This window comes from Astatotilapia calliptera, chromosome 12 (genome assembly GCF_900246225.1).
Source record: "Astatotilapia calliptera chromosome 12, fAstCal1.2, whole genome shotgun sequence".
NCBI classification, from domain to species: domain Eukaryota; kingdom Metazoa; phylum Chordata; class Actinopteri; order Cichliformes; family Cichlidae; genus Astatotilapia; species Astatotilapia calliptera.
In genome coordinates this window covers 29155207-29175834 of record NC_039313.1, presented here as the reverse complement: position 1 = coordinate 29175834, position 20628 = coordinate 29155207, and the positions used below count along the sequence as shown (strand labels likewise).

Here is a 20628-nt window from a genome sequence, read left to right as displayed (position 1 = left end):
AAAATTTAATGGATGGAGAGAAGGAGAACATGCAGAGGGTTGGTGTGAGCAAAGACGATGCAAGTGACAGGGTGAGATGGAGGCAGATAATCCAATGTAGTGACTCTTAAAGAGAGCAGCTGAAAGAAGAAATGGAAGAACAGAGATATAGAGTATTTAAGCTTATTTGGGAATCGACAGCATATTATAGTGGAAAAACTTTTACTTGTGCTCTACTCATGCAAAGTCTTTAAATCTATCCATCTGTTTTAATACCATAGCTACTATTTTTTATAATGTGTGGATATTTTTGCTTGACATTGTTCCTTGCACTAGTGTCATTTTATGATCATACTAATAATTTAAATAACTGGGGTTTTTGTCTCATTATAGCTGATGGCGTTGAATTAGAACACAGAGTATGTGTGTGTGTGTGTGCCAGATTGTGTGTGTTAAGTGGGTGTGGAGGGTGTCCAGAATATGTGAGCTGTTGCTTGCTGTTCACTCCCAGCTTGAAGCTCAGCAAATGTATCAGGAGAGAAAAGAGCAGAGGCACACAGAAACTGACTGAGAGCAAATTAATGGGCACCAGCGCAGAGAAAATTGTTCTAGAGTAAGTATCAGTTCTCTATATGAGCTTTCATTAACCCTGTGGTGGATACATTTTAATAGAAATCTTGTGAAAACAGCATGTGTGGGTATCCGAGGTTTATTTTTTACAACATGTACCTTTAAACTATCAAACTAGCTTTTAATATCAAAGCACATTAAAAGCTGCAATTTTGTAGTTTCTGAAAGTGCTTGTGCTGCACAACAGGTCCTGAATTTGTATGTCTATTGTATATCTACTGAAGGCATGGTCTTAAGTGTCAATAAGCAAAGAAAAAGATGAGATGTAGGCAGCAGGTAATAAAATAAATGGAATCATAACAATAAAAAAAGTAGGAATAGTGAATTAACTCATGGTATCATATTAAATCTACTGTATTTATTACATGTAATATGTAATTGTTGCTTTTCATAAACAATGCAAAGCTGTTTGTGTATTGCTTGTATGTCTCAGAACATGTGAATTACTGTTAAAAGATGAGCAAAAGTTATCATCTTGGAAGCTGATCATGTGATTTAACTTATGTCCATTTAAAACCATACTACAGTCACAGCTCCTCATACAAACCTGAGCTATAACATCTTATTTTACCAACCGTGAACTGACTGCTACATCATCACCTGGATCATTAATGTTTCTATGTAGTGCCACACAGTGCGGGGCCAAAAATCTCACTCTGGTGTCACTCAGTGGTGGTGACAGAAATTCAGTGTTTGTGCCAAATGTTGTCTGTAGAAAGGAAGCTTACAAGTGAGTGTGTGGGCTAGAAACATCTTAATGACATGCTAAACAGTGTAAATGATCTATTGTGAGCCTTGTGAGTCAAACAAATACACACCCCCGGGCTCTTAGCATTATGTGAGTATAAGCAGCCCGTAGCCCCGCTGAACTCACCAGCAGTGATGGCTAATGTACTAATGTCTGTTTTGTCATTGCTTTAAGCACATCATCACTGGTGATTTCTTTTGTTCTTCAGAAGCAATTGAGGTGATAATTATAAAACTAAATTTACTGATAGTTTTTTTTTTCTTCTTTTTTTTGGCATGTAGTTCTGTTTGTCCATTCACACCGCTTTTGGTTTAAATTGTCCAGTATGGAGATATCAACTGTAGAGTGTAATGGAACCAGAAAGCACTCGCCTGGTTACTTACTGCTGAGCGGTTTCACTTAGTTTCAGTTTTCTTTCTAAGAAACGGGAAAGTAAGTCTGTGGCACAAAGCTGAACTGCAATTGCTAGCTTCCCGTTTTTTTTTTTCCCTCTTTTTTTGCAGTTGGTGGATCAGTTCGTAAAAATAAGCTCACTGACCACTTTATTAGGTACATTTTGCTTATACAGGGTCACATCCCTTTTGGCTTTAGAGCAGCCTTAACTCTTTGTTGCACAGATTCAATGAGGGGTTTGGAAACATTCCTTAAACATGCTGATGTAGATTGATTCATTCATTGATTCACCCTTGATTCATTCCAAGGGTGCTCTGTAGGTTCCAGATACAATTACTTCTTGAATCTTGAATCTACTGTGCAGGCCATTTGAGTACAGTGAGTCAATGTCATGTTCAAAGCAGTTTTTAAATGATTCGAGTTTTGTGACATGGTGTGTTAAACATGGCTGCTTTCAGACATGGTCAGTAACAATTCTCAGACAGGCTGTGGTGTTTGAACGATGCTCAGTTTGTGCGCCAGGAAATCTCCCCCACGCCATTACACCACCAGCCTGAACTGTTGATACAAGGCTTTCATATTTCTTATCCCAAATTCTGTCCCAAATGTCACAGAAGAAAATGAGATTCATCAGGTCATGATAATCTTCTATTGTCCAAATTTCGATAGCTCGAATAAATTGTACCGTCATTTTCCTGTTGTGCGTTTTCCTGTGTTGTGCGTTCAGAGATGCTCTTCTGCATCCTGTCATTTTACAGTAAGTGGTTATTTGAGTTACTATTGTCTTACTATCAGCGTCAAGCAGTCTGGCCATTCTGCTCTGACTTCTGGCATCAAAAAGGCATTTTTACCCAAGCAACTGCTGCTCATTGGATATTTTCTCTTTTTTCTCTGCAAACCCTAGAGATGGTTGTGTGGGAGTTCCACAGTTTCTGAAATACGTAGACCAATCCATCTGCTTAGAACTATTATTTTGTGCAGCTAGATCAGGAATTGTGGAAAGAAACATTGTTGCTGAGTCTTCTTTTTTGGTGATTCTAGGAAAAATCCTAGAATACGATTTTCTGTGAACTCTCTCCAATGTCTCATCTGCTACTTTTTCATTGCGTTGTGTTCTTGACAAATTTGCAAAATCGGGCACTGTCAATATTATCATAGAACTGTTTTGATTTTTATTTCAAGTTAGTTGCTTCCTGATGCTTGTTCGCCGTTTGGTTTTCTTATGGCTCACTCTTCGGCAATAATTTAATGGCAGTAGACCAGACATCAAGCTCCGCTTAATCATTTGTATTTTTTAAAATGTATTTTCTGATTTTTTTTAATATATTCATGAGCAGTCTGCTTTTTATATACAGAGGTTGTCTTAAAAAATCATCCCCAAAATACTAATAAATGTATCCATTATTAGCTTTTTGACTTTGTCACTGTCTGGCTTTAACTATATACTATAATTGTTCACTCGTGGAACTTCATCATCACATTCAAATAATAAAGGGTGAGCCCTTACATGGCCATACTGAGGATCATGAAAGCCTATACGATCAGACGGGTAGCTGTCCTCGCAGGGACCAATAACTGATCTTTACAGTACAAAGCTCCGCAGCCTCTTTTCATGTCACTTTCATTGAGTGGAGGGCCACGGTGCGAGCTCTATAAAGTGGCTGGGCCCATTCAAGGGACTAAAGAGGACAAAGCTGAGCTCACTGCGGCACCACAGACTCACAACCAAAATAGGAATGAAGCAGAGGGGGAAAGGGAGGGGAGGCTGTTAACAGAAAGAGAGGGAGAGAGGGAGGGATTTTAAATTAATCTGCTGAATATATTTACTGGAAACTGATGAGAAATGGTTCTATGCAACACCAGGTTCAGTCTCTGTGGTGTGTAGTGTATGAAAATAAAAGTCATATCACTGTGGAGAATCTCTGGAACACTATCATATATTTTTACATCAGATTGAACACTTAAAATCTGAGAATTACTGCCTTAAAATATGAATAAATATTCTGGTTATTTAAAAGTTGGAAGTATATGATGCTATGTACTACTGCCTGTTAATGGTAAGTGATGTCTTGGGTATGAGCTAACCCACTGTGTCTAACAATGGGTCATTATTTTAATACTAAATCAAAAGGACAACATTAATATAAAAGTTACACCATGTTAATATAACTGAGTAGGTTTACTCAGTTTTGTGTCAGTATATTTATCCAAACTGAACCTCATCCCTCATCCCCCCAAATTTTTTTACTGGTTGATAACTTTGTGTTATAAAAACCTATTTGATTGCTTTCTTGTGTGTCTGCATGTAGCTTAACAACAGCACTACAGAGCTGATAAAAACCCCTTCAGAACAACATAACCGTTTATAGTCACGTTTTGCTTCTGTCTCCTCCTTAAACTTAACCCTTTGCAGTTCGCGATACACAGCATGCATCGCCTCTGCTGCAGAGATGCTTTGAAGATCCTTTTTAGCGTGTCTGTTGCCAAATGAAGATCACACACCTCAGTGCTGCCAGTAAATGTGCAGTCTCCATCAGTGATAGTAAGTAAAGAGAAATAAGAGCTCCTTTATGTGTGCACACTCTTCCAGCTGACACCATGGATGAAGCTGCAGGATGGTCTCCGAGTGGCTCCCATGGAGCTCGGCAATAGGATGCAAGTGTGTGTCTCCATCTGTTTGCTCCCACAGATGACTTCCCATCTTTGCTTACTCATCCTGTCTGGCTTGGCAGTCTCATCCCAGTTTGGTGAGTCCATCTACTCTTTTGTTTTTATTGAGTTTGGCCACGAGATAAAGTCAAAAGAAGGGTTGTTGGTCAATAAAAATGCCACTAAATTAAAAAAAAATAACAAATTTTTTTTATTAAAATGTTGAAATGTGGTAGCACTGTGCTTAAGTAAAGCTTAGATGTACTTGTGCTGTAGCCTGTTATGGCACTTTAAACTTATTCTTCTTCCAGAGGATTATTTTACACTACATTTATAATGACTTTTAAACTTTTAAACAAAAAAGGAAACAATCATGCAACTGACATATTCTCTCATGAGAATATACTCTTAAATGTATATACTAATAATAAAACTACTACTACTAGTACTAATAGTTCCGGTTTTTTAAAGAAGATGCCTTTACCATCCTGTTCAAATATTGAAATTACTAATAAACTAAAGCTTTAACTTCTGGTTCAGCAACAGTGATACTATCAGCTGTGGGTAAAATTGATAAGTTGCTCACATTTTATCATCTGTATTTGCTGATTGAAGAAATATATCAGCAAATTAGCAATTTATTACTATTCAAGTAAGAAAATAACCATTAGTTGGTGTCCCCTGCAAAACAACATGGACACATCATTTATATCAAACTGATGATGCAGTGTAAGGCTTAACAGTTTTAGTTTAACATTCGCCTGACCATATCTGTGATATCAATACTTTTACTTAAGTAAATATTTTGAATACTTCCACTAGTGCTGGATAAAATATTGAGTAACATATTCAAAGCACACTGAATGGATACACTGTGTGTGTTCCAGGTTTGGAGGATGTTTTCTTCAGTCCGCAGGACCAGACAGTCAGAGAAGGAGAGGGAGTTTTCCTCCGGTGTGTATCAGGGGAGAGTTCACCTCCTGCAAGCATCACATGGCTCAAAGATGGAAAGGTGGTCACAAGAGGTAGACAGATTCAGGTAAAAAACAACTTCAGATTTTAGAAGGGCATCAAAGACTACTTTCTTGCAGAGTAGGACAAAAAGCAGTAAATATATCTGGTAGATATTAATGTAGTAACAGTCTCCATTAGACTCCAAGACAATAATCAGGCATAGAGTGGAGAACAGTTTTTACACTTTGCATTTCTTCTGCAGTTTAGAGAAATCCAGGCTAAAGAAAGGCCAATTTCATTCTCAAATTCATGTTTTTAACAGTTTTCTTGTGAATTTTAAAGCCATGGTTTGAGCCTCAACTTGATGGTTGGACATAAATTTCATGTGTAAGGCATCCACCTGCACTGCTGGAAACTACTATAATCAGATCAGGCTGTAGTTTCTCTCTTGGGCGTCTTCATTATATAAAAAAACTAATTGATTAGGAGTTTGATTACCCTGATTTTTCTTTTTCTTTTTTTTAAAACAGCATTTACTGAAACTGCTATAGCAATTTTTTTGTAGGTGCAAAATTTTCTGTCTGCAGAGCTTGTACACAGAACACAGTGCTGACTTAAATGCTGGGCAACCTTACAAATAGAAATTGATTTGAAGAACTCACAAACCTCAAGGAGACTCTGAAAGCCTCATGAGAAAAAACACTTTTTATTTCACTCAGGGCAAAAATAAAACAGAAAAATACACGTTGTTGCTTTTAACTTTGATATTGGACATATTTTCCATACTGTATGTGTCATCCTGCTCAGGGTGAATATGGAGGTGGGCACCAGAAGAAAACGTCAGGCACTCTTCATCTTTTCAACGTAACATTAGAAGATGAAGGGGTTTACGTTTGTGTCACACACAATCCTTCACTGAACATCAGCAAGAAGAGCAGACAAGCCAGACTTACTGTGCAGGGTGAGGCTTTTTCTTTAATTCACACTGACAAATTTTCAAATTGCAGCTGATCCAGGAGAGTTTATTAAATATAAATCCTGAGCTCTCTGGTTTTAACAAAAATACTGCTTTAATTAAAAAAAAAACTAAACTAATTTATCATACTTGTGTGTGTTTGCAGAGGGTTAGTATCTTACTGTGACTGTCCGCCTTGCAGGGGTCCCTCGGAGGCTGCAGTTCATCCAGGGCCCTGACAACATCACTGTTGCTATAGGAACTGAAGTCTCCATGCACTGCAGTGTTCTCGGCTTCCCTGTTCCCATGGTGCACTGGTTCAAAGACGGGTGCCTCCTGATGAACTGCTCCGGCTCGTTCAGCCTCCAAAACAATGGACAGCTGCTCACATTCAGGTCCAACACTGCATGGCAGAACAGGAATATTAATTCTTTATTGTTTAACTCCAACTGTGGTTGACAGTTGATGATACAGTCAAAGATTTTGTCTTTTTTCTTCTGGTACAATTATAATAGTTTCTGGTTCTTACTGGTGCATAAAAGAAGGAAGGCTAAAGAGGAAGGATAAAGACTGGGTGTTTTAGAGAAAGAAGACATTTCTGTAAATATTCTGTATTCCCTGCAGGGTTGCCTCACAACAAGACTGTTGTGTTTGAATCTGCCACTGGGGGATTCCCTCCAGGAACTCTGGCTTCCTCCCACAGTTCAAATATTAATTAGTGTTTCTAAACTGGTTTCTAAACTGGCTAAGAAAAAAAAAAAAAAGCAAACAAAATCAAAAAGAATCCCTAAATGTTAAAATTACATTTAAAATATTTTTTGTGTTTGTCTTCTCCAGAAATGTGAGCAAGGAGCATGAGGGCTCATATCACTGTGAAGCATCAAACCAGAAAGAGACAATCAGGTCGCAGCCAGCCTTCCTACTTCCAGCTGGTATTGTAAACTCTGAACTGTTTAACTCAAGCAAGTGAATTGCCTTGTTAAAACCGTTTAGGTTTCTGCTTCAGCAGATTCCATGCTGTAAAAATCAGCAAAATCCAATAAGAGCAGATGTCCAAACTTATTAGTGATTTACATTTTGTGTTTACAGAAATGGACTGGAGTTTTGTGCAGCAGCCCACAAATCTAACGGTGAAGAGCGGCAAAAATGTTACGGTAACCTGTAGGCCTCCGTACAGCAGACCAGCAGCGCAGGTGTCCTGGTTTAAAAACAACCGGCTTCTCACTCCCACTGAAAATGTAACAATGCTGCCCAGTGGAGACCTCTTCATCCACAGGTCTTTATTGTTCATGCCTCATTATATGACTAGATAAATTAAATATAACACAAAAATTGTGTATAAATTAAAACTGGTTGGGCCAAAACTTTTAAAAAAGTTTAGTTAATTTGCATTGTTTACGGTATGTTTAGCGCTTAACATGAAGTCATAGAGTTATAAAATTGTGCCTGTAAATACAGCTCCAGGCAGCTGATTTTTGTTTTTAAAAGCTCTGCTGACCCTTTTCATAATTTTCTCTGTAGTGTGCAGGAGCACGATAGTGGCAGCTACTTCTGCAGGGCCTCAAACACCCATCTTCAAAGATTTCTTACCTCGAGACGAGCAACACTCAGTGTTTTGGGTATGACATCTGGCAGCCCTCCCTACTATCTCACTGGAAATGTATATATACATATATATATATGTATATATATATATATATATATATATATATGTATATATACATATATATATACATGTATAGGTGCATAATAATATTCCAGACAGTGCTTTCCCTTCCTGGCAGCCCCTCCATCCGTCAAGCTATGGCCCCAGGTATTGACGGTGCCTTTGGGTGCTCAGGTGGTGCTGGAATGTCAGGTGTCTGGCCACCCTTTACCGTCCATCAGCTGGATGAAAAGAGGCCACACCAAGCAGACAGGAGGCAAAATTGCATTGGGGTAAGTTATAGTGTTCTGACTTTTTGAAAATTTTGTATACAAGCAGTTCATAATATATGGCAGCTTTCATGTTTCCTATTCAGACAGAGAAATGCCACTCTCTACATCCAGTCAGTCCGGAGCTACGATGAGGGGGTGTATGTGTGCGAGGCATCCAACACACTGGGACAAAGCCATGGCACAGCACTCCTGAGAGTTGCTGGTAAATTTTAAACCTTGCTGTTTTGCAATGTATTTACTCCTCAGATCAATAGACGAGTCAAAGTCAAGTCAGGAGCATGTGCCTGATACTTACTAAGCATTTATACACTTTAGATCAGGGGTAGGCAACTCCAGGCCTCGAGTGCCGGTGTCCTGCAGGTTTTAGATCCCACCCTGGGTTAACACACATGAATCAAATGATTAGTTCATTAACAGACCTCTGGAGAACTTCAAGAAATGCTGAGGAGTCATTTAGCCCTTTAAATCAGCTGTGATGGATCATGGACAAATCTAAAACCTCCAGGATACCGGCACTCGAGGCCTGGAGTTGCCTACCCCTGCTTTAGATGTTGTGGTTGGTTCAATACTAAGTATGATGACAGATATGTTCTTGTTAATGCAAACCTTTTAGATCATAATGAAGGTGAGGATTTAGATATGAGTTTGGTCTGACCCACTGATAAGTGTACTAAATAAAGCAAACCCTAGCCTGGAAGGCAAAGGGATTGTTGTCCCTCTGCTTTATGCCCCTATTTAATATTGCTTTTAAGTTGCAGTGAATTTGTAATTCCCTATAAGGTATCTTCATATAGTGTACATAATATTATCAAAGCATGGGCGTGGTCCTCATTGGCAGATCAACAAGTGTGTGTGATCATTCATTTTAACATGTCAGCTGTACTGTGTTGTTTTGAGAGTGCAGGAAAACTAGGCTGCAAAAATGAAAAATCATGAATAATTATCTAATAGGTATTAAGCTGAAATGCATTAAAGAAAAGAAAAGAAAAAACCTGTTGCTATCATAGAAAAGTACATGCTCGCAACCAAGGTCCTTCTAAAAGAACTGAATTATACACAGGAAAGAAACTGAGAAATTCTTCTTGTGTAGTACAAACGTCTTACAAATTTGAAATTAAAGGACATGGAGATCACCTTGAAATCCAGTCTTGCAAATGTGATCAAAGTAACAGACCATTTGAATGAAATTGTCATTTTATTTGCCATCTGCACACATTGCTAGTTTCATAAACTAATTCTAAAGAGTCATAGTCCAGGTAGCAGAACATACCGTGTCCTCAAAATTTTACATAGTTACTAAAATCTTTATAGGGGAACAGTTCTTGTATGTGTTATTTCTTTAAGGCACTTCTATGATCTATGAGCTTTATGTGACTTTTTTGATATTGTCTTTTCAATTTTCCCCTCTGCTTGGGCCAGTGAGCCCTTTAATAGTGGTCTTTAAAGATCAGGTGACCTACACGATTGGGACTTTAGTGGTCCTGCCCTGCAGAGCAATGGGGATTCTCCCTATCACATACACCTGGACGAGGGGCAGAACAGAGCCACAGTCCCCTATCAGTACCACCGAAGGCAGACACATAGATGGTGAGTCTAGTTTGTCTGGAGTCATTCTGCATTACTTTTCATCATGAAAACAGAGTAACCATTTCAGGCACAACGTCCCCTACTTCATAGGTATGTAGAAGAGAATAAAATCTGAATAAGTTAATGTAACACATAGAACAACTTTATTGTTTGATGACCCTGATTAAGGCCACAGATCCAGTCAAGCAGTAGAGTTGTTCTATATACCACAAGTGTTGCTGCAGCTTGAACTTTCTCAACATTTATTTTAATCACCAGGTCCATCATTTGGAGTTGTTTTCAGCATATAAAATAAGTAGCATTCTCGGCAGAGATGGAAGTATACAGGAATTTTTTTTCTAATTTCTAAACGGTATGTGAGATCTCAGCTCTTTGTGTTTTATAATGTTTTGTCTTCTGGCCTGCAGAAGATGGGTCCCTGCATATTTCCAGTGTGCAGTACTCTGATGCAGGAGAGTATTACTGCACTGCTGAGAACCGAGCAGGACGACATCAGAAACGGATGATCCTCATCATCACAGGTGTGTTGATTTACCACCTCGTGTTATTTCTTCTCAGTGGCAATATTACTAAAATCATACCTGCATTTGGTATGCAATGGTAAAGCTCTATGAACAAAACTGAAGATGTAAAATGTATGAACAATTTGGCAATTTAATTGAAGTGACAGACTCCAATGTGTTGAGATCAAGGCTTAGTCTGACCCCTGTGAGGGGTCAGACTAGTTTTTTCAGGACATTGAGATGTTTTTCATGACTATCAGTGTATGTTTGGATCAGTATAATAAATGTGGGTCACTCAGATACTTCTCTCAGGGGAATTCGCAACTGTCTTCTGGTCATTTAGAGTGGGTGAAGTTCAGTGCATACTTAAACAACAAAATACTTCTTTGACCCCATATACCCAAGTTTCTTTTGCTTGTTGATTCTCTTTCATGTCATCCTTTGTCTTATGCTGAAGATCGACCTTCTGATAGAGGGAGACGGACAAGACTGGTTTTGTCTGCTGTGAGTATTGAGGATGTGGAAGTCTTTGCTTATGTATTTTGTTCTCAAATCATTTTGCTAGACCTTGGTTTTATTTTCATAAGCAGTTCCAGTGTAGAAGCTGCAAATTCTCTAAGTGCATTTTTTTGCACAGATCATGTGATGGTCATGCATTGTTTACCCCTGTTTATTATTTGGTGTATGGACTTATTCGTTTTTGACTGTGTCAAATGTGTCTCCTCTGAAAATAATCAGTGTTTTGAATATTTTTTAGAGCACCAGCGATAATGAACAACGTCCAGCTTCCAAGTGGAGCGACTCAGTAGCCGAGCAGCGCTTTAAAACAACACGTTATCCACATGTACAGGAAAAGCATAATGAGACAACATGTATGTATTTAAAAAAAAATACTTAGCTCCAGTCATGTGTTGTGTAGGTCATTCAACATAACAAATATATAGTTACAAGTTAACAGGCTAAAACACGGTGCTATAAGGTTATAAGGTAAAATGAATATGGCTGAAAGCAGTGGTAAGGTCTCAGTCATACAGGCCTAGAGACCAGTCAGTGACTACCCCTGGCAACCACAGGTCACTAAGGAAAAATGTGTATTCCCAGATCAGCTGGTGAGTGGTTTTTGGAAGTTTTTAGTAGTTGCTGGCAGTTGCTAGGTAAAATTGGTCACAAAGAGGGATTCAGATCAGGCGATGGTAGAGTTAGAAGTTGGGTAACCAGAAGTTCTCACAAACTTTCCAGGATAAAGGTATCATTTCAATTTTGTGTCTGTTACCATTGCCACAAGACAAAAAAGATGTGTCAGGACATCCAAAAGCTAAAAAAAAATGCTAAATGCCAAATAATCCTGCTATAAGAGCTGCAGGAGTTTTTTCTGCTCAGATTTCAAAATTGACATGGAAATATTTTGTTTAAAAAAGTAATAAATCATATTTTTGTGTCTGTGTTATGTTAATGCTACTTTATGATTCAGTTACAAGAAATATTAGTAAATATAAATGTAAAGCAACAATTATGAGAGGCATTATTCTGGTGCGCACGTTACTAATCGAACTGCTTACATTATGTATGGCTGGATCCCTTCAGATGAAATCAGATTTTTTTTTTCCTCTGAATGACACATAATAATAACACACAACATAAAATTGTTTAGGATATATTAAAGAAAATAAAGCACAAACTCTTTTTTTAATATTTACAGGTACCAACCCAGTCAGTGCAACTACACTTCCAACATTTTTAAGAAAAGCCGGGGCTGAGCTAGATATGCCATTGAGGACCCTTGCCCATGTTTTACATCACCATTTGAAACAGCCAACAACCAATTCTACCCAGTCGTTACTCAGTCAGATCAAGCCTCCTCTTCACCTGAACCTCCAATCAGAAGCTCTACACACCCAAGTACCAATGACCATTAAACCACATTTTATTTCACACAGTGAACCAGCTGCAACACAGAGCCTGGCACCTGAAGTAACCAGTGGAGTGTTGGTCGAAACCCTTCAGCATTCATTCAGTGAAAGTCGATCCCATTTGAGACAAATGCCATCAAAATTTCAGCATTCAGCCAGTAACAAGTTGTTTATAGTGCCCAGTTCTCAGGACCATTCTGTGCCTCAAGTTAATCAAATTGCAGAGACATCAGTAACTCAGCAACCATCTCAGCTACGTGTTACTGGACCTTTTGGCTTTCTAAAATCGGACCCCTTCATGGCAACTCCAACACCAAATCCTGTTACCCACGCTAAGATGAGACACTCCGATTCAGTCACCCTGACAGTTGCCTACAAAACATCATCATTTCAGCCTTTGCAACCTTCACCAACCCTCTCACAAACAACTCAAACTGATCCTCAACACTCCTCTACCTTAAGTTTTTTACCAAAGTTTCATCTTGAGCTTTCTACAATTCAGTATAATCTGCCTTCAACAGAACTTCCATCTTCTTTAATCCCCACGCCTCCAATATCCGAAATTCATCTTTCAACAACAACACCTTCAGCCAGTTCCAAACTTTCTCAAACCCAACCTGAATCATCTCCAACACAAAATTCACAGCTTCCATTCTCCACCATCCGCCCTTCAGATCAGTCACTCCATCCTTCATTGTTAGACGCTGAGGTAGTCCAACAGGTCAACAGGTCACATTGGCTGAATACTACTCATGAAAGTCATCCAGTTCAGCCAGAGCTCACAGACTGGTTGAAAAGGAACACTTCCCAGTCACCCATGACTAGCAATGATCCCAGGTAGGCAAAATAAAAATATGATAGATTGATAAATATTTCACCTGAGTTTATTACATTTAGGGAACAAAAGTAATAAAACATCAATAAGTCACTATCTTCTCCATTTCAGAGTGAAGCAGCAATCACCATCATGGCTGCCTGTGCTGGAAAAACATGACATCCCCATTGTGGTGGGAGTGGGTGTATCTTTGGCTTTCATCTTTATCACTGTTACCTTCTATTCTGTGGTACAAAAGAATGAACCCGCACCAACAAGCCGAGCAGGTCAGCAATCCGCCCTGCATGAAATGCTAGTGTCTTGGTTTTCCTAAAATCATGACCATATTTTGGCAAAATCGAAATGATTGGGGTGGTGAGGCTGCGACAGTCTGGTGATCTGTCCAGGGAGTACCCCACCTCTCACCCTATGGTAGCTGGGATAGACTCCAGCCCACCCTCGACCCTGCATTGGATAAGTGAAAGAGGATGGATCTTGATGGAATTGATAGAAAGTTATTAACCAACACTGCACTGGCTAGCAAGTGAGGTGCTAGTGTAACAAGTTGTAATTAACTGTGTATTAGAGTGCTAGGTTTGGCTAGTAAAATTAAACTATAATTTAGTTTATAGTTTAAATTTACTTAGGAAGTGAACATTTGTATTTTGACTTTCAATACATTGGGCATTTTAACATTGACTTGTTTATGAATTAACTCGCTTAAAGAGCCACCCTCAAGTGGCCATTTAAAGAACTGCAGGTTTTCCATATATACTTGGCTCAAACAAAAATGATATAACATAATAATAACTGAGCTCTACATGTGCTTTCAGATGAATTTTTAACACTGAACACAGTCTGGTTACCTCTTATATCTTTTTGCCAAGGTAAGCTAAATTAGCTTTATTTTAAACAGGTAATTGATCCACTTGTGTCACTCTACCAGAAAGCACATATGTAGAGCATTTTAACCCAAATGTTACTTTTTATTATTACGTCAAAACCACATTACATGTCTTTGACAGCTCAGAGGAATTTAGGTGTTCCCATACGACATGCTGAACGTCGAGCAGCAGGACGTACGTATGAAAACAGGTACTCTACTTCTCAGAATAGAAAAATAAATTATCCTTCACAACCCATCTTTCTGCATTCTAATACCAAGTGTTGTATGTCTTATGCAGAGCGTTTGAAGATGACGACTGTGTTGCAGTGATTGAACAGAGCCCCAACACATCAGAAACCAGAGCCAGACCCCCAGGGCCCAGCTTGGTTACGGTGCAGATGGAGAGCACGTTTGATGAACTACAAGAGGATACCCAGCGCTCTCTGGACAACCACTCAGTCACTGTAGAGACGTACCCTGAGCCTATTCTTGACATCAAGGTCTGGTAACACAGAAACACTTTACCATAAAAAAATGTATCCAGACATTTTTATCCGTGTTTAAGGGGAAGTTAAGAAAGTTACAAATTTATTGAGGCAACCCAATAGTATGGTGGTCAGCACCATTGTCCCACAGCAAGAAGGTCCTGGGATTGAATCCACCGAGCCACAGCAACAGCCTTTCTGTGTGGATCTTGGAGTGTGCATGTTCTCCGGCCTTCTGATAGACTAGATAGACTAGTGACCTATCCAAGGTGTGCCCCACCTCTCACCCTGTGACAGCTGGGATAGGGTCCAGAACAACCACTGATGATTCTTCTTCTTCTTTGGACTTCTTAGGCGGTCAACACAGCAGATCATCTGCCTCTATCTCAGCCCATCCCTTACATCCTCCAACCTTCTTTATGTCCTCTTTCACTACCTCCATAAATTTTCTCTAGGGTCTTCCCCTTTTCTTCCTGCCTGACAGCTCCATATTAACATAAAATACTAACATATTTTGCTTACTATATTGACTATCCCTCCTCTGCACATATCCAAACTATCTCACCCTACCCTCTCTAACTTTGTCTCCAAACTGGTCAACCTGAGCTGTCCCTCCAATATACTCATTTCAAATTTTGTCCTGGTAACTCTCAGTCAAAATTTGAGCATCTTCACGTCTACCACCTCTCGCTCTGCCTCTTGTCTTTTTGTCAGTGCTTTCCCTCTTGGCAATGATAATTTTATTTAAATAGCACATATGCTTTACATAGAAGATAAAAACCTGATTGCTGCCTCTTGCTGATTTGTGACAGAAGGATCCTTCTGTCACAAATCACCCCTGAAACTCATCTCAACCCACTCCATCCAGCCTGGATAACTGGAAGAGGATGGTTGGATGGGTCACACTGTTAATGATAAATATTAGAAATTATTATATTTAGTTATGAAAACAGCATATCCAGCTTCGTTTATTTAACTAACAACTGTGGCATACTATATAACCTATAGGGGGAGCTAAAACCCTATATAAGTGTACAAACGGTCACAGTTTGCACAGTTTAATAAAAAGAACAAACCATTAAGATAATAAAAAAAAGTACTGCACTGAAAACAGTGATGATGTCTCCATTTAATTTAAACTGGCACATGCAAGGACTAAACCAACAGCCTTATAGTAATAAAATGCTCAATCATCAGAGTTGTCTTTAAAGATAACAATGTGGCAACAGTGTAATGATTTCACTGCATTTTAAACATTTTTCCCTATGTTATTATTAACAAATCCTCTCTACTTTCAGATTGATCCTTCTCTGGAGGAGGAGAAAGGGTGCAGTTTGTCCCAGCCCAGCATTCAGGTGCACTGTACTGAGGATTGGACCAGTAACAGAGGAGACAACCAAAGCCCATGCCAGGACACGTTGCCTCCTCCCTCACCCTTAATCTCCCGTTCTCCTTCCCCATCACCACCATCCAGGCGGGAGGAAAGCGTGCACTCTTCTTTAACACTGCAGAGTGCTGAGCCATGCGTTGCACCTATCCACCACAGTCTCAGCATTTCACATGGCATCCCTCCACTGTTGCTGTCTCACAACGTCTCTGTGGGCCTCACCACAGTAGCTGTTGATGTCCATTTTTACCCTGCAGCTACTGCTCCAATGGCAGTAGGGACTAGTACTCACATTAATTCAGTTTCAAACTCCTCAGCAGTGACTGCACCTCTTTTTAGCCCCACGTTAGCTAACAGCCAGGAGAATGATCAGTCAGCTTCCAGGCTGCATCAGTGTAAATAGCTACATTATAGGACAAATCATCTTCAGTGCTGGCACACATTAAGTGAAATGGGAACAAAGCTTTGGCTAGCTTGATGGTGTGGAGATAGGAATGCATAGATTACTAACGGGCTGTCTAGCTGATCCAAATCACATTTAAGAGTGTTTTACACCAGTGGTGATAAGCAGAATATTATATTTCTCTTGGAGTTCATTTAGAGATTTTTTCTGTGTGAAAAAAAAAAAACAAATGTGAAAAAAAGTGATGCAGACCAGAGTCAAACACCTATAGGTGTGAAAATGCCGCAAGTGACAAAGTGAGGAAAGTTGCAGCAAAAGACAAAGTAATATGACACCTGAGTAATTTGCAAAAGAACACATTATAATAACTCAGTTCTCTTTGCCATTAAGTATGAAACTAGAACCAGCAGAAAGGCCAGCTAAACTTGCTATAGATAATGATGTGCCATCATCAGTAGTTGCTGATGAAACCCCAGTTTATCAGTTCACCTTACACATCTGTGCAGTGTCACAGGTGCTATTCATAGCAATTGTGCGAAACAGTTTTTTATGTTTGTGCAAGGATTTAACACACCTAGATTAAATCTGTTAAATATTGACGAGTAGAGGTAAGTGTTAGCAGATTTCCCAGTTTCTAGTTGTCATAACCAAACAGTGCTAATGTTTTCTTGGCTTTAGCTGCATACTTGATGCATGAGTGGAATCCTCATGCACACTTTTTGCCAAGGAATACAAATACATTTCCCAAAATGAATGTAAAACAGCTGACTAAGGAAGCAAATATTCAGTATTAGCATTCACATTGTTTTTCTTAATATATGTATTTATTAGCTTTAGGGCACAATTTATGTGTTATACTTAATTGGCTACGTTTACTGTCAGGTTGTTTTGTTTTGTTCTTTAACCCTGAAAGAGAAAATGTATATGTAGTATGAATTTATCTGTTTTACAGGCCTAAATGGATGTAGGGTAGTTTGAGTAAAAATACTGTAATTTGTGTCTTTTTCTGTTAAACAGCCAAGGATACATGCTTTGCAATTTTTTTGTGATCCAGTCCTGCAAACCTGTTTTGGTTCATGACTCATCATTATGTTGAGGTTGACTGTTACACCTTTTTGAAACCAAAGGATGGTAACTGGTATGTCAGTGAACATGTAGGCAGTACACCAAAAATAGTTACACTGGAGGAGCACCTTCATGCTGTTAAAATGTTAGTTGCATTACTTTATTAAAACGCTGTAACTGTCACCATGTGCTTCATGAGTCCATATCCTGTATGCACTGTGTGTCCACTCTGACAAGATGCTAGCAAGAAGCTTTCTGCACACCATGATATTGTTTTCATATCTTTCGGCAAGGAGACAGTAGTCATTCAAAGTTTATCTGGAACTGTTTAGGTAAAAAATTATGCTTAAAGGGCAACAGAAAAAGAAAAACATGCAAATACATTGTTAAAAAAAATATGAAAAGACACATTATAAAGAGCATGAGGGAGAAGACGAAAAATTATTTAAAAAAAAAAAAGGAAAAGGGAAGATCCACAAAGTCAATAGATTCAACACAGTTAAGAAACTTCTTGAGACAGACTGTGTGGTGCAATTTTCTGGTCTTGCTCTGCAACAATGGCCACTGAGGATCTCTGCCACCTTGTTGCAGCAACACAGTGCTAATCAAGCCTCAATTCTTCCCTCTTCGTAGTGAACAATGATTGTATATGAAAAACCATACAAAAAAGTGACTTTAGATATATGCTGCAATTTTTATAGAATCAATAACTTTCAACAGTGATCAAAGGAGCTGCCAAACCAAGATGATTTAAAAACAAGCCTCGATCCTTATAGCTTAACCTGTAAAATATTCATGATTTTTATATGTGAAATTTGATTTTTAAACTGGTTAACAAAATATTTTCTGATCTTGTTATAATAAATAAAATCTGTGTGTCTTTGATAGCTAACTCATCCCACAGGGTCAGGACTGGAGTAACCAAAAGTACATCCAAAAAGACCCCTGAAGGTTCTTATCTATTGCAGGCAGTATGACATCAAAATGTTGCCTCGCAGCCAATCAACAATGAGGAAAAATGATCAGTATTAAGCATTTATGCTTTATACTATTATTATTTCGTGACAGTAACATTTAATTTGTATTCACAGAAGTTGAATTATGCATGCTGTATTATGATGTCATCTCATTGCCCTGCAGCCACCTAACAACAGATGAAAACGACTTGTTTTTAGCCTTTATGCACCTTTAACACCTTATTGTATGTATTGTACTATTTTCATTTTACGACAAAAACATCTCCTTTATATCCACATCTAATTTATGTCATCAATGGGCAAATTTTTAAAAGCATATTATTAAAATCTACCGCTCCTATTCATCAGTGCAAAAAGGCCCAACACTAATGTAGTATGGGCATGTGCTAGCAATAATAATATACAGAAAATATCCATCCATCCAGCCTCTTCTGCTTATCCTTGTCAGGGTCACAGGGTGGGGCTGGAGCCTGTCCCAGCTACCAGAAAGCGAGAGGCAGGGTACACCCTGGACAGGTCGCCAGCCTGTCGCAAGGCTAACACATAGAGAGATGTACATCCACACCTATTGCTGCTTTAGAATTACCAACTAACCTAACCTCACTAACTGCAGGTCTTTGGACTGTGGGAGGAAGCAGGCGAGAACCCACGCAAACACGTGAGGAACCTGCAAACTCCCCACAGAAAGGCCCCGGCCAGGTGGTGGAATCGAGCTTACAGAAGATATATATACAGAAATATCCTATCTAATATAAATAAATCGTTAATTGTTAAGCAGCTGTTCACTCTAGAGAAATCTAACCATATGACATGTTAAAAGTACCATCAAAGTAATACTCTGTGTGGAAAAATACAGCATGTCTGAAAGGTTACATAAGCCAGTATGGAGCTTTTCATTCAGTAAGTTCAGGTTGATACACAGAAGTAGCAGCGTCCTATTACTATAAATAACTTTGAATTCAGTATTAGTTATAGTAATATAAATAACTATTTATAATTATTTATCATATTGTTTGAACCTCAGTTATTGCTCAGTTATTCAGCTTGGGTACTGTTATGATACAGCAGTTCTTTTCTCAAAGCAAAGAACTTTTAAATCTAACCACTAAATTCACACATGAAACAGAAGTAACTCTGGCCACCTTTTATGGGGTAAAAACCACAGCAGAGTGGAAGTACGTTTCTCACAAGACGAGACGCTACCCTCTGCATCCTGTCAGCCATCGTGTGCAAACAGAACACCTTAGACCTGTGGCGATAGCATGCAAGACTGCAACTTAAAAGCTCATTTAGACAGTAGCAACTTGTAATGTGTTACTGCAATGTCATGAGGGGTTTTGTGGTATGTTCATCGAAGCTTTAGATGTGTTTATTATCGTTATGTTTTGACTTCTGTTTGATTTTACTGCTGTTGGAATCATTTTAATTTTAAATTATTGCTAGGATTGAGATTTTTGGTTGATTCTAGTTTTTTGAAGGATTACATATTTGAGTCATGATTTCATTTCTGTGGAATATGCAGCCCCTTCTTCCTTCTGTCTTTCTGTATCAGTTTTACTGTCCTCCTGTTCTATCTCAGTGAGTCTGTGTTAAGCTTCATGTTTTAATACTTCACTTTGATGCTCTGTGTTAGTTTTACTTCCTCCTTTGTGATTGTCCCAATTGTCTTCATCTGTGTTTAACTTCTTTCCCTTGTTTCTCATTCTCCAAGTTATCTATCCACCTGGGTTTCGCTGAGAAATCAGCCACACAGGGAACAAGACTGTTGATCATCTGTTAATCTGTTTCTCTCTGGTTAAAGTGGCAAAGTGAATGTCTTTGCCTCTTTTCATGACACGTTGGCTGCTGCTGTGACCCTTAATGACTCACGTGATTGCAGTTGACCTACTGTTGGTGATTTTCAGTCTGATGGATAGACTGCAGGGCCAGGTGCATCTCTCGGGTGTCAGGTCTTTGCTAGATTTAGTTTTTTTCATTTTTAAAGACTATTTTAAACTGTTAATCTGCTATATATGTTTTTAGGCCTGCTGTTTTTTTCCTTTGTCCTTCATTTGGGAGACTTCGCAAGTTTTCAGGCAATAGTCCTTTGGGAAAAATCCAAAGATTTTATGCAATGAAATGGTATTGGGCTGCTAATAATGAAGTGCCTGAAGATACCATTTAAAATTGTTTCTTTGCTGAGTTGTCTGCTATGTATAAGTATGTATATGACACAAAACTGTTTCATCGTTTGGGTTCGGTTCCTTTTTTATGCTTGAATGGTTCATAGGTCAGTGTTAAGCTTTCAGCAAAAAAACAAAAAAACCCCACCTAACCTCAAGGTTTTCTGTTTCAAAATGATACAAGAAAGTCTGGCTTCTTGGAG

General features: G+C 38.8%; 1 protein-coding gene across 5 annotated transcripts; it reads left to right on the top strand.

Annotated features, from left to right (window-relative positions):
- Positions 1–371: 371 nt before the first annotated feature.
- LOC113034362 (hemicentin-1) lies at positions 372–17450 on the top strand. Of its 5 annotated transcripts, none has more exons than XM_026188847.1 (20): positions 372–592; positions 4341–4497; positions 5287–5438; positions 6161–6314; positions 6511–6703; positions 7146–7240; positions 7398–7584; positions 7830–7927; positions 8093–8246; positions 8330–8448; positions 9681–9833; positions 10241–10354; positions 10794–10840; positions 11094–11208; positions 12036–13083; positions 13193–13347; positions 13894–13947; positions 14086–14155; positions 14245–14446; positions 15730–17450. In XM_026188847.1, the coding sequence occupies exons 2-20, from the start codon at positions 4353–4355 to the stop codon at positions 16219–16221; spliced, it is 3747 nt and encodes a 1248-aa protein (XP_026044632.1). In that variant the 5' UTR covers positions 372–592; positions 4341–4352; the 3' UTR covers positions 16222–17450. The 5 variants fall into 5 exon arrangements, with proteins under 5 accessions (XP_026044632.1, XP_026044630.1, XP_026044633.1 ...); XM_026188845.1 differs by having other exon boundaries at positions 9666–9833; XM_026188848.1 differs by lacking the exon at positions 13894–13947 and having other exon boundaries at positions 9666–9833.
- Positions 17451–20628: the final 3178 nt, after the last annotated feature.

Coding starts and splice junctions, on each gene's coding strand:
- LOC113034362 (XM_026188845.1), top strand. CDS start 4,353: ATGAAGCTGCAGGATGGTCTCCGAGTGGCTCCCATGGAGCTCGGCAAT. Junction 10,355..10,793: donor GATGATCCTCATCATCACAG/GTGTGTTGATTT, acceptor CTTATGCTGAAG/ATCGACCTTCTGATAGAGGG. Junction 14,447..15,729: donor AGCCTATTCTTGACATCAAG/GTCTGGTAACAC, acceptor CTCTACTTTCAG/ATTGATCCTTCTCTGGAGGA.